The 14092-nt window shown below is 39.6% G+C and overlaps 3 protein-coding genes across 3 annotated transcripts; 2 read left to right on the forward strand and 1 right to left on the reverse strand.

Annotated features, from left to right (window-relative positions):
• The first annotated feature begins 134 nt into the window (after positions 1–134).
• Positions 135–9337, forward strand: LOC9315906 (DNA-directed RNA polymerase V subunit 1). Its single transcript, XM_021028959.1, has 18 exons — positions 135–393; positions 777–865; positions 1122–1248; positions 1340–1455; positions 1552–1599; positions 1933–2097; positions 2264–2422; positions 2512–4392; positions 4480–4655; positions 4764–4839; positions 4953–5083; positions 5275–5429; positions 5729–6003; positions 6146–6319; positions 6416–6556; positions 6644–8262; positions 8390–8504; positions 8600–9337. Exons 2-18 carry the CDS (start codon positions 785–787, stop codon positions 9053–9055), a joined length of 5895 nt encoding a protein of 1964 aa, XP_020884618.1. The 5' UTR covers positions 135–393; positions 777–784; the 3' UTR covers positions 9056–9337.
• Positions 9338–9964: 627 nt separating this feature from the next.
• Positions 9965–12290, reverse strand: LOC110229230. Its single transcript, XM_021028960.1, has one exon. The coding sequence runs from the start codon at positions 11846–11848 to the stop codon at positions 10016–10018; it is 1833 nt and encodes a 610-aa protein (XP_020884619.1). The 5' UTR covers positions 11849–12290; the 3' UTR covers positions 9965–10015.
• Positions 12291–12374: 84 nt separating this feature from the next.
• On the forward strand, positions 12375–14085 carry LOC9315907 (clathrin light chain 2). The gene is made up of 3 exons (XM_002879794.2): positions 12375–12798; positions 13136–13289; positions 13588–14085. The coding sequence occupies exons 1-3, from the start codon at positions 12512–12514 to the stop codon at positions 13921–13923; spliced, it is 777 nt and encodes a 258-aa protein (XP_002879840.1). The 5' UTR covers positions 12375–12511; the 3' UTR covers positions 13924–14085.
• The last annotated feature ends 7 nt before the right edge of the window (positions 14086–14092 follow it).

Consider the following 14092-nt stretch of genomic DNA (forward strand, 5'->3'; position numbering starts at 1 on the left):
GCTAAATGGAATCGATTTTGAGCCCAGGGGGCGGACTAGATTAAAATCCCAAATAAAGAGAAGAAAAATTAAAGTTGATACCTTTTAGTTTAATTAATAAGGAAACTGAAAATTTTCTCCCTTTGCATGCAATGTGGGTTTTAAAGACGGAAGCAGAAGAGTGAAGAACAAAAGATTTTTGTGAGAGAGAAAAAAAAGAGTCACTCCAAAATTGTTCTCTGGCAATCTTCTTTCTGGGGTTTTTCTCTTTAAAGAAAAAGTCCGCCATTTTCACTCTCACTCAGATTTCTCCCTCTTTTCACCTGCAAAAACCCTTGTTTCCCGTTGTTTCGTTTCTTCTCTGGTTCAGGAACCAAAACGGGTCAAATACGCTGCTGAATCGTCGATTCTTAGGTATTTTCGTCATACCCAACTCTTATCTTTCGATGTTTTTCGGGGGAAAAAGCTCGATCATGACTGCGCCGTGTTTTGGGGGTTTTTTCTCCGTAGTGGGTTTGTTGTGGTTTCAAATGTAGGTTACTCTAGGTTTGAAATTTCGGATTTTTTGGTTCACTGTGTGTTACTACTGCTTCGATTTTGTGTAAACGAGTAGAAAAATTGTTTCTTTTACAGATTTGAGAACTTGTTCTTCAATTTTTTTTTCAAAGATTTGATTTTTCTTTGGGAATTTATGGGTTTTTATCAAGTTAGTGAGCTCAAACGTCTTTGTTTCTCTGTTTGTTTACATCTGATAAGAGCTAACTCGGTTTTGCTGGTGTCTGGTTTTCGATTTTTAGGGTTTGTCATGGAGGAAGAATCTTCATCAGAGATTCTTGAAGGAGAGATTGTTGGAATCAAATTTGCTCTTGCAACTCACCATGAAATTGTAAGTTATAAGAGTTATACTCTCTGGACTTGATCCATTTTGTTCTGCATCAATGTTTATCATGGGTTATACAGAACTAAGGATTGCGAATAGCTAAAACCCTCTATGTTTTGGTTAACTTGGCACTAAATTTCACTATAATTGTACTCAAGCTCTGTGTAATGCTAAGTGCTACACTTTTGCATATAAATCTTGTTCTGCAATATATCCTCTGTCACTCTTCCATTTCTCACTGGACTGTAATTCTGTCTTGCAGTGTATAGCATCAATTAGTGGATCCGCAATCAATCATCCCAGTCAACTCACTAACTCATTCTTGGGGTTACCTCTTGAATTTGGTAAATGTGAATCTTGCGGTGCGACAGAACCAGATAAATGTGAAGGTAATCCAGTTCCGTATTTGCTATGTTTTTGTTCTTACATCGTTTGTTGGAATACTTCTTCAGATGCCGATATTTGTTTCTACGTTTTCAGGTCATTTTGGTTATATTCAGCTTCCAGTGCCAATATACCATCCTGCTCATGTTAATGAGTTGAAACAAATGCTGAGCCTTCTGTGCTTGAAATGTCTGAAGATAAAGAAGGCAAAGGTATTACCTCATTGAGTTTTCTTAAATTCCATGTGATCCACACATGAATAAACCATATAAAATCTCGACCAATCTTATTCACCTTTTTGAGTACAGAGCACAAGTGGTGGTCTGGCGGATCGCTTATTGGGTGTCTGTTGTGAGGTGAGGAATGGCATCTACATTCTGATTGTTTCTTTTAAGTTTTACCTGAAAAGCAAGTTGATAGATGTTTCTTATGGGACCCTGGTTCAGCATTTAGTTAGATGTCTAAGTTTTCCTTCAACTAGTTGCATGTTAGAAAACGTGGTAATTCAAATCTAAATAGTTATTGTGCTTCTTTTGATCCATTCAGTGAAAGTAACATTAATCAATGCTTGTGAAGCAGTAGCTATTGGTATTTTCGTGACATCATGAAACATTCACTGCTTATATGTTATTTTGGATGTTATTATTGCTGAATGTCTTGGATTTTTAACTACTAAATTACTTTATTAGGAAGCTTCGCAAATCTCAATCAGAGATAGAGCATCAGATGGTGCCTCATATCTAGAACTGAAGCTCCCATCTAGGTCAAGACTGCAGGCGGGTTGCTGGAATTTCCTGGAAAGATATGGTTATCGCTATGGAAGCGATTATACGCGACCCCTGCTGGCAAGAGAGGTCTTTACTTTCTTCTGCGTGCTTATGTTTCTGTTTATGTAGGATTTTATGGTTACGTTCTTTTTGTTTATTTGGAATCATTCTCTATCAAGAAGATATTTTCTTTCTGGAAACTGATGATTATGTACTTTCCGTATCCTTTTCCATATGCTGGGAAAACAAATAGGTAAAGGAAATTTTAAGACGGATCCCCGAAGAAACAAGAAAGAAACTCACAGCAAAGGGACATATTCCTCAAGAAGGATACATATTAGAATATCTTCCTGTCCCGCCTAACTGCTTGTCAGTGCCAGATGTTTCTGATGGTTACAGCTCCATGTCAGTGGTAAGTTGAAACTAAAATAATAGTGTTGAGTTTATTGAATGCTTTGGCTTGTGTTGTAACCCCTGGATTTGTGTCATTCTTATATTCAGGATCCTTCCAGAATTGAGCTAAAAGATGTCCTTAAGAAAGTGATAGCCATAAAAAGCTCTAGGTCTGGCGAGACAAACTTTGAATCGCATAAGGCTGAAGCCAATGACATGTTTAGAGTGGTGGATACCTATCTGCAGGTGAGGGGTACTGCAAAAGCTGCAAGAAACATTGATATGAGATACGGGGTGTCTAAGATCTCGGATAGTTCATCTTCAAAAGCTTGGACACAAAAAATGAGGACACTTTTCATCCGAAAGGGTTCAGGTTTCTCTTCCCGTAGCGTCATCACTGGAGATGCTTACAGACACGTGAATGAGGTAGGGATCCCAATAGAAATTGCGCAGAGAATCACATTTGAGGAAAGGGTTAGTGTCCACAATATAGGTTATCTACAAAAGTTGGTAGACGACAAGTTGTGTTTGAGTTATACGCAAGGTTCCACGACCTATTCTTTAAGGGATGGATCCAAGGGGCACACTGTGCTTAAACCCGGGCAGGTTGTTCATCGCAGGGTCATTGATGGGGATGTTGTGTTCATCAACCGACCCCCGACAACCCATAAACATTCTCTTCAAGCGCTTCGGGTGTATGTTCATGAAGACAACACCGTGAAGATTAACCCTCTGATGTGTAGCCCCCTCAGTGCTGATTTTGATGGTGATTGTGTCCATCTCTTCTACCCTCAGTCACTTAGTGCTAAGGCAGAGGTTATGGAGCTTTTCTCTGTGGAGAAGCAACTGCTTAGCTCGCATACTGGACAGCTGATTCTGCAGATGGGTTGTGATTCTTTACTATCTTTGAGGGTAATGCTGGAGGGGGTGTTTCTGGACAAGGCAACTGCTCAACAGTTAGCTATGTATGGCTCTCTGACTCTGCCACCACCAGCACTAAGGAAGTCCAGTAAATCTGGCCCAGCTTGGACAGTTTTTCAGATTTTACAGCTTGCCTTTCCAGAGCGTCTGAGCTGCAAAGGAGATAGATTCATGGTTGATGGAAGTGATTTGCTGAAGTTTGATTTCGGGGTTGACGCGATGGCATCCATCATCAATGAAATTGTAACTTCAATCTTCCTGGAGAAGGGTCCAAAGGAGACACTTGGATTCTTTGATTCACTGCAGCCTCTATTGATGGAAAGTCTGTTTGCTGAGGGCTTTAGTGTAAGTTTGGAAGACTTATCCATGTCCAGGGCAGACATGGATGTAATTCACAACCTAATAATCCGAGAGATTTCACCTATGGTGTCTCGCTTGAGATTATCATATAGAGATGAACTGCAACTAGAGAACAGCCTCCACAAAGTGAAGGAAGTGGCTGCTAACTTTATGCTGAAGTCATATTCCATGCGGAACTTGATTGACATCAAGAGTAACTCAGCAATCACCAAGCTGGTGCAGCAAACAGGCTTCTTGGGTCTTCAGCTTTCTGACAAGAAGAAGTTCTATACGAAGACTCTGGTAGAGGACATGGCCCTCTTTTGTAAGAGAAAGTATGGCAGGATTTCTTCATCTGGTGATTTTGGAATAGTGAAGGGCTGCTTCTTTCATGGGCTGGATCCGTATGAAGAGATGGCTCATTCAATTGCAGCTAGGGAGGTAATTGTTCGCTCTTCAAGGGGGTTAGCTGAGCCTGGAACCCTCTTTAAGAACCTGATGGCTGTTCTTCGGGATATCGTGATTACAAACGATGGAACTGTACGAAACACCTGTAGTAACTCAGTCGTCCAGTTCACATATGGAGTTGATTCTGAACGTGGACATCAAGGTCTGTTTGAAGCGGGAGAACCTGTTGGAGTATTGGCAGCTACTGCCATGTCAAATCCTGCGTATAAGGCAGTGCTTGATTCTACTGCTAATAGTAATTCATCATGGGAGCAAATGAAGGTATAGCAATATCAGAGCTGCTTCCTGATACAGCTTTGATCATCCGTATTGTTGCATAACTGTTTTCTGTATTTGTCCTTTTCCCAGGAAGTTCTGCTCTGCAAAGTCAATTTCCAAAACACTACTAATGATCGGCGCGTAATTCTTTATCTAAATGAATGCCATTGTGGAAAAAGGTTTTGCCAGGAAAATGCTGCTTACACAGTCAGGAACAAGCTGAAGAAAGTTAGTCTTAAAGATACTGCAGTGGAATTCCTAGTCGAGTAAGAATTGGGTTTTAGTAACTTATGTTGCTCTTTTTAGTGTTTGTGTTTTTTGTTTTGGTTTTACTAAACCTCTTTGCCATCTGCTTTCTCTTTAATTGCATGCAGATACAGAAAGCAACAAACTATATCAGAAATATTTGGAATCGATTCATGCCTACATGGCCATATTCATCTTGATAAGGTTTGAATTCTGGTTCCTTTACTGTTAAATCTTTCTGGAAGCCTCTACATATCATAGAAACACTTTACTATTATCCTTTTCTTGCTGTGTAATTGGTGTTTTTGGTTTACTAGACATTGTTGCAAGATTGGAACATCAGTATGCAGGATATACTTCAAAAGTGTGAGGATGTAATTAATTCACTAGGACAAAAGAAAAAGAAGAAAGCTACTGATGACTTCAAGAGAACAAGTTTGTCTGTCAGGTTTGTACAATGATTTGCTTTTCCTCTGGATGTCGTCTCTTGTTGAATGTTATGCAGAATTTATCCAGAAAGCAAGTCTGATGTTGATTTCTACCTTTCCAGTTATCTTCTTTCCATCATTTTTGTTCTTCATATTGTACTGTCCACGTGTCTAGCTACCAGATTATAATTGATTTATCTCCAATGAACAGTGAGTGCTGCTCTTTCCAAGATCCTTGTGGGAGAAAAGATTCAGATATGCCTTGTTTGATGTTCTCCTACAGTGCCACCGATCCTGATCTAGAAAGAACTCTTGATGTTCTTTGCAATACAATTTACCCGGTTCTGCTGGAAACAGTGATCAAAGGTATTTGAATAACACTTTCATTTTTGTATATTTCTCTTGTTTCCCTACCCGTCGATTTCTTCTTTGATGGGGGTGCAGTGTATATGATAGTCTTCCTTTCAAATTTTTCTAGTTATATGGCTTGCGAAATTTTGCTTTTTTGCCAGAAGTTAAATGAACCAAAATATTTTCTCAACTAGTCTGATTGAATTTTCCCCCAAGTTGTGATCGAAATTCTGTGCTACTATAAAGAAAGCCTATGTTTTAGTAAGATTTCTAGATAATGTTTTTGATGTTACTCCTGTATCTAAACTGAGCAGGTGACCCACGGATTTGCTCAGCAAATATAATCTGGAATAGTTCAGACATGACAACGTGGATCCGGAATTGTCATGCATCCCGCCGAGGGGAATGGGTTTTGGATGTCACTGTTGAAAAATCTGCTGTCAAGCAAAGTGGTGATGCATGGAGGGTTGTGATAGACGCATGTCTTTCAGTGCTTCATCTAATAGACACAAAACGGTCAATCCCTTATTCTATAAAACAAGTGCAAGAATTGCTTGGGTTATCCTGTGCTTTTGAGCAAGCAGTACAGGTACTTAATAACTTAAAACGTGATCCGTGCACTGGATCTTACACTTAAGTCATGATACTTCTTACATATTTCATGTTTGGTATCATATTTGCTCATTGTTTGTGTAAGGAAGTTAAATGTAAGATGTTGATTTGATTTGCAGCGTCTATCAGCTTCAGTGAGAATGGTCTCCAAAGGAGTTTTGAAAGAACACATCATTCTCCTAGCAAACAACATGACTTGTTCAGGGAATATGTTGGGTTTCAATTCTGGAGGTTACAAAGCTTTGACCCGATCCTTAAACATCAAGGCTCCATTCACAGAAGCAACTCTGATTGTTAGTTGTTCGATCCTTTAATGTCTAATGCAAATTATTTTCTCAGACTATATACAGGCCGTCCATGATAACAGGAATTACTTTTTGCGCTTTTAGACACCAAGAAGATGTTTTGAGAAAGCGGCTGAGAAATGTCATACAGATTCTCTGTCAACAGTCGTTGGGTCTTGTTCTTGGGGAAAACGCGTGGATGTTGGTACAGGTTCACAGTTTGAGCTCCTATGGAACCAAAAAGAGGTAGAGGAAATCATACCAATTGACTGAGGTTTTCTCATATAAGTTTGTTATGCAATTTGATGACATTTACTGTCAACTTATTTGCAGACTGGTCTAGATGATAAAGAAGAAACAGATGTGTACAGCTTTCTCCAAATGGTCAGATCCACGACAAATGCAGATGCATATGTTTCTTCCCCTGGTTTTGATGTTACAGAGGAAGAAATGGCTGAATGGGCTGAATCGCCCGAGCGAGACTCTGCTCTTGGAGAGCCCAAGTTTGAGGACAGTGCCGAGTTCCAAAATTTACATGACGAAGGCAAGCCATCAGAATCCAACTGGGAGAAAAGCTCTTCATGGGACAATGGTTGCAGTGGTGGTTCAGAGTGGGGAGTCTCAAAAAATACAGGTGGTGAGGCAAACCCGGAGTCTAATTGGGAAAAGACTACAAATGTTGAGAAGGAAGATGCTTGGTCTAGTTGGAACACTAAAAAAGATGCTCAAGAATCTTCCAAGTCAGATTCAGGGGTTGCTTGGGGCTTAAAGACAAAGGATGATGATGCAGATACAACACCAAACTGGGAAACAAGACCAGCTCAGACGGATTCTATTGTCCCAGAAAATAATGAGCCAACTTCTGACGTTTGGGGACACAAATCTGGTTCAGACAAATCTTGGGACAAAAAGAACGGGGGAACTGAATCAGCTCCTGCTGCATGGGGTTCTACAGATGCTGCTGTTTGGGGTTCTAGTGATAAAAAGAACTCGGAAACGGAATCAGATGCTGCTGCTTGGGGTTCTAGGGACAAAAAGAATTCTGAAGTTGGATCAGGTGCTGGTGTTTTGGGTCCCTGGAACAAGAAGAGCTCGAAAACTGAGTCAGATGGTGCTACTTGGGGTTCTAGTGACAAAACTAAATCAGGTGCTGCTGCATGGAGTTCTTGGGACAAAAAGAACATGGAAACTGACTCGGAACCTGCTGCTTGGGGTTCTCAGAGCAAAAATAAACCTGAAACTGAGTCAGGTCCTTCTACTTGGGGTGCTTGGGATACAAAGAAATCGGAAACTGAATCAGGTCCTGCTGGTTGGGGTATCGTGGACAAAAAGAATTCTGAAACTGAATCAGGTCCTGCTGCTATGGGTAATTGGGACAAAAAGAAATCGAATACTGAATCAGGTCCAGCTGCTTGGGGTACTTGGGACAAAAAGAGATCGGAAACTGAATCAGGTCCTCCTGCTTGGGGATCTACAGATGCTGCTGTTTGGGGTTTTAGTGACAAAAACAATTCGGAAACTGAATCAGATGCTGCTGCTTGGGGTTCTAGGGACAAAAAGACTTCTGAAACTGAATCAGGTGCTGCTGCTTGGGGTTCTTGGGGACAGCCAACTCCCACTGCAGCAAACGAGGATGCCAATGAAGATGATGAAAACCCGTGGGTTTCCTTGAAGGAGACCAAAAGTAGAGATAAGGATGATAAAGAGAGAATCCAGTGGGGAAATCCAGCCAAGAAATTTCCATCTAGTGGTGGCTGGTCCAATGGTGGTGGTGCAGACTGGAAAGGAAAGAGGAACCATACTCCTAGGCCACCTAGATCTGAGGATAATTTGGCTCCCATGTTTACAGCAACGAGACAGCGCTTGGACTCATTCACCTCTGAGGAGCAAGAGCTGCTCTCAGATGTTGAGCCAGTCATGAGGACTCTCAGGAAAATAATGCATCCGTCTGCGTATGCCTTTCTAGTTCTTAAGCTCAGTCTATACAATTTCCAGTTCTATGTATAATTAATTATGCTGTTTAACATTCCATCTACTTGTTATGCTTCATCTTTCTAAAACTATGTTTTTTCAATGAAGGTACCCTGATGGAGACCCAATTTCTGATGATGACAAGACGTTTGTCCTGGAGAAGATTTTGAACTTCCATCCCCAAAAAGAGACAAAGCTCGGTTCTGGTGTTGATTTCATCACGGTAAAACAGCATTCTCCTTGACAAACTTAGCTTCTCTTCTGAAGCTTACTTAGCCTTATGCCTGATGTGAAATTCTTGGTTGAACAACAATGTAGGTTGATAAGCACACCATCTTCTCAGACAGCAGGTGCTTCTTTGTTGTCTCAACTGATGGGGCCAAACAGGACTTTTCATACCGAAAATCCCTCAACAACTATTTGATGATGAAATACCCTGACCGCGCTGAAGAATTCATTGACAAGTACTTTACGAAACCTCGGCCTAGCGGAAACAGAGACAGGAATAACCAAGATGCCACACCACCTGGGGAAGAACAGTCTCAGCCTCCGACTCAGTCTATAGGTAATGGTGGTGACGACTTTAACACTCAGACTCAGTCTCCATCTCAGACTCAGGCTCAGGCTCAGGCTCAGGCTCAGGCTCAGTCTCCATCTCAGACTCAGACTCAGTCTCCGTCTCCATCTCAGACTCAAACTCAGTCTCCGTCTCAGACTCAGGCTCAGGCTCAGTCTCCATCTCAGTCTCCGTCCCAGACGCAGACATACTCTTGAGAACCAAAGAAGATTTGGTTGGTTTAGGTAAACCATTGAGTCTCCACTGTTTTGTTTTGAGATGTACATAAAGAGTGGAGAGAATGGCGGGTTTTATTTATCATTAAAAGGCTCTGCTGTGAAGTGCAAAACAATGTGTAAATGCAGTTCTCTAGTTTCAGATCGTTTGTCCTTAAATCAGGTTTAGGTTTCAGTGACTTGTTTAGTTTTAAAGTCTAGCGGCATTGTAGTGATGCTTTGACATTGACTATTTATTGAGCAATGCATTTGCCATCTCATATGCTTCTTGTTTGCAGTTTGTTTTCAAACTTCACTTTGAATGTGTTTTAGGATCTTCACTTCAACGCATATCACTCCACTACCTGCCCCAACCAAAATAACAACCTGAGCATATAATCCAAACTTAAAATGAATGAGGAAGGGAGAGTCATCTCTCTCTCCATTCTCCATCTGATGTCAAACTAATTGATGATATTTTCAACTCCTTAAAACAGAAATTAAAGACATCAAATTTCTTACTCGAATAGTCACAACACGGAATCAGATGTCTTCCTCGCTTAGAGCCTTAGAGCTAGATTATTATTTTGGTTTTAGGTGGTTTTGTATCGGTTTAGGTCGTTCACCGATTAAACTAACGTCTGTGTCTTTGGGAGATATAATAAGATTACAAGTATGTTTTATGGGAACCATAGTTTGAGCTCTATCTATCTAGTGCTATATATCATTGGAAAATAGATAGTTTTCCCCTTTAAAATTCAATAATTTTGATGTTTTGTTGTTTCTTTACTACATTACCTTTTCTACCATGTTTCTATCTCTACCTTGATTCCATGATTTCTTGCGTGTTTTAGCTTTTTCTATTAAAATCATCGAAGCCACGCTTAACTGTTTAAGAAGTCAAACTGAAAGTAAAAGGAGAAATTACGCTTTATTTAAAAGAGGTTGAATGCTCATACATCTTTACAAATTCTCTATCTCATAAAGACATATCATAGAACATGCTATGTTGTTATCTCTCTTAAATATTTTCCCCTGACAACGTTTCTTGCAATAATAGCACAATGGTCGAGAAATATTGCATTTGCCAAGAATTTCAAACTTCCCACCCGAATCTTCAGGATATTTACCAAGCTTCATATATGGGTCTTCTCCTAATACGCATTCGATATGAAAAGTAGTGTAACACTCGTTGCACCAATAGAACACTTTTGTGCCCGTATCTTTTAAATTCTGTTCGCATACTTCACACCAATCTTTCTCGCGTACTTCTTCACCATATGAAATTGTGAGAAAGTGTGTGTCATGCTTATATTTTGTTTTGTATGGTAAGGTAACACATCTGAAACATACAATAAAATTGCATCCGCATTGGATGCAATTTAATTGTTCTTGACATTCTCTTTTGCATACATGACATATGGGTTTTACTTCTGGGTTTAAAGCTAGGAACAAGGGATGTTCATGACCTTTGTAATCAAACGGCTCAGAAATTGAAGCACACCTTACATCTAGAGTATACCGGCATTCATCTTTGTAACACCCATAGTAAAAGCCACTATATCTACGATCACAAGCATCGCAATAGGAATAATCTACATCGACAGCCTTCAATGTAAGTGGATGACGATGTAAGGCATGTTGGATTCTACGGGGAGCCTTAGCACAATTTTCATGGAGGATGAACTCACACTCCACACAAGAATAAAAGTTACCTTCATAGATAGGAAGGACACACGCTTGACAAAATTTATTTTCGTCAAAAAGTTTGATGCTCTCTAGCCTGAGAGGATGGTCATGAAGAAAATGAAGTATTTCTCCTTCAGATATCATCTCAAACGGCCTGACATTTTCTGTAATATCATCCTCTTCTGGTACACCTTCGAGTTCTTTTCCATCCCACAAATCCTTCCTTGTAGCACATATTGAATGAACGGCATAATCATTACACTTGTCACAAGTATATGCACCGTAATCACCATTAACACTTTGACGACAAACTCCACATAACCGTTCTCTGGATAGAAAAGAAAGAGTGAAGGAGATACGATGGTGGTGACGTGATATCTTGATGATGTGTGGGAAATTCATACAATCATTATGAGCTACAAAGTTACATCTTAAACAAACGTAGGTGGGATAAGTTTTTCTGGACAAACCACAAACGTTACAAGTTAAACCTATTTGTCTCGGGAAAAAGGTGAGAGGATGGATATGCTGTTTTGGTGGGTCTATAATAAAGGGTATTGGCTTCATCGCACATGTTGGATGCATATAAGCCTGACATATGGTACAATGATAAACTAACCTCATTGCTCTTCTTCGGCAACATAAGCACTCAATATCAGTTAGAGGAAGAAAGTAAAGTTGGAGAGAATGCTCAGGGTGGTAAGGGTGTTTGATTTTAAGAGGAGACTGGACGCATTCTCTATGGAATTTTTTATCACAGTTGTTACAGAAGTAATAGTCTGTGCCGAAATTTGAGCCTCCGCATATGTCGCACCCACCATCAGCATCAAATTCTTTATTGTTGCACCAAAACAAAGGAAGTACATGATGATCATTGGAATCCGTTGTTGTAGGGAAGACGTACTCGGGGGAAGAATTGAGCAGAAAAGTGGATGAGTTGATGGTATATTTTCTTATACGAGGGCATAAGAAAAGAGGTTGAAGAGGAAGGTCGGTGGGGGAGGTTAGGGTCTGTGTTTCGGGTATGGGACAATATTTGGGGTGATGGTATACCAAAAACAGTTTACCATCCTTTTCCACCTCATGAAATCCACCGTTAGAATCCATCTCACTCTCTCTTAGTCTTTCTTTACTATATTTGTGTGAAAGGCAATTTTAAAAATGATTTCTGCTATAGAGGATATCAAGTTGTTAACAATTTTCCACTATAAATAAATGATAATTTGATTCCAAAAGTGTTCTTCTACTTTAGAGTAACGTGAAAACATGATGCATTTTGTTCTTTTCTTTGTAGTGGTAATGGTATTCTTTACATGCAAATAAAGTATCAACTTTCCTTGGCATGATAGTTTTCGTCATTTTAAAAATTTTCCGATTCTTTGAGATTCTCGATCAATTCATTGTGCCAAATAGATTTGAGACTTTATGAATTAGGTCATGAAACACAGAAAAATAAGGTTTGAATTTGAATAACAAGTTTCTTTCAAATTTTCAGTAGATTAAGAGCTATGAATTGGAACATTGTAAGTCTAGGATTGAGATTGAGAATAGTGGATCGGTTGAAACCTAAACCATAACTAAACCGGAGTACTCGTGATGAATTAGAAATATTTGGGCTCGGAAGAAAGGCCCATTAGAAAAAATACAAGAAAAAAACACAAATCTGCGTTATTATTACAGATTTTGCCATTTTCATTTCCAAGCTTGAAAAGACAAACAAGAGAGAGTCGCGAGTTCTTCGTTCGTTCTGCTTTTTTTTTGTTCGAAGAGATGTCTGTCTTTGAAGACGATTCCTTCGTCATACTCAACGATGATGCGTCTGAGTCTGTTCCAGTCTCAGGCTCTTTTGACGCCATTGACTCTTTCTCAGCCTACGACGGCTCAGTCCAAGTCGATGACTCCGTCGACGATGTTTTTGCAGCGCCTTCTTCTGACTACGGTGCTTACTCGAACGGTGACGGCGTCTTCGGATCCAACGGTGAACACGACGGTCCTATCTTGCCACCACCGTCGGAGATGGAATCAGATGAGGGATTTGCTCTTAGAGAATGGAGAAGGTTAGATCTACTCAAAGTTTTGATCTTTGTTAATTTAGGTTTACTTCTTCCTGAATAAAATCGATAAAGTGGATACCTTTAGTGTAGAAAACTGAGAATCTCTTTGTTAATCTGAGAGTTTCAATTTTGGATTTTGATTCACAATTTTGTAAATTTGAAGTTGTCTGCTAGTTAGTGTCCATTGTTCTCAGAAGTAATCAGTTTATTAGATCGGATCTGTGGCTCTTGCTTAGAGTTTATTGCTCAAGTCGTATGTTCTGCAATAACATGTTGATCCTTAAGCTTGTAATGCTTGTATAGATCTGATTTATTGATATGGCTTTATGTTTATGTGTAGACATAATGCAATTCAACTTGAAGAGAAGGAGAAGAGAGAAAAGGAATTGTTGAAGCAAATTATTGAGGAAGCTAATCAATACAAAGAAGAGTTCCATAAGAAGATTGAAGTAACTTGTCAAAACAACAAAGCAGCTAACAGGGAGAAGGAAAAGGTGTCTTCTTTTCTCAATCTGTGTTGTTGTCATGTGGTTTGTGGTGAATGGTCAATGGAAGAGTCCAATGGCTTGTTGAAATTAAGATTTTCAAACTTTGACCATCTTAGTCTTAAGTCAACTGTGATTGATTATCTTAATGCATTGTCAGTTTTGTGATTTCTTCCTAAGATGATCTAATATGTTTTACTTGTTGTAGTTAATTGTGATCTTTGGTAACTTTTTAGCTGCGTATTGCATTGTTACAGTGTTGGTTAAACTTTCGCTTACGTGTTTTGTTTGTCTTTTAACACTTAAGCTGTATCTGGAGAACCAAGAGAAGTTCTACGCGGAATCCAGCAAGAATTACTGGAAGGCAATAGCAGAGCTAGTTCCTAAAGAGGTTCCAACAATAGAGAAAAGAAGAGGAAAGAAAGAGCAACAAGACCCTAAGAAGCCATCAATCTCTGTGATTCAAGGTCCAAAGCCCGGTAAGCCAACCGATCTAACAAGAATGAGACAAATATTGGTGAAGCTCAAACACAACCCACCTTCTCACCTGAAGCTCACTTCTCAACCTCCATCGGATGAGGCGGCTGCTCCTCCAAAGAATGTTCTCGAAACCAAGCCCACTGAGGCGGTTACTGCTGCTTAAAAACCTCTTTGGTTTTCTTATTCATTGCTTACATCTTGTGTGAATTCGGTCTTTGCATTTCATTATGTGTTATAAACAGCTGAGAGATCTTATGGGTCATGTGTGTTATTAACATAATTATGTCATATTGGAATGATAACTTTTTATGTTTGAATTCAGTCAGTTACCA

The sequence above is a fragment of the Arabidopsis lyrata genome (genome assembly GCF_000004255.2).
Source record: "Arabidopsis lyrata subsp. lyrata unplaced genomic scaffold ARALYscaffold_4, whole genome shotgun sequence".
Taxonomy (NCBI): domain Eukaryota; kingdom Viridiplantae; phylum Streptophyta; class Magnoliopsida; order Brassicales; family Brassicaceae; genus Arabidopsis; species Arabidopsis lyrata.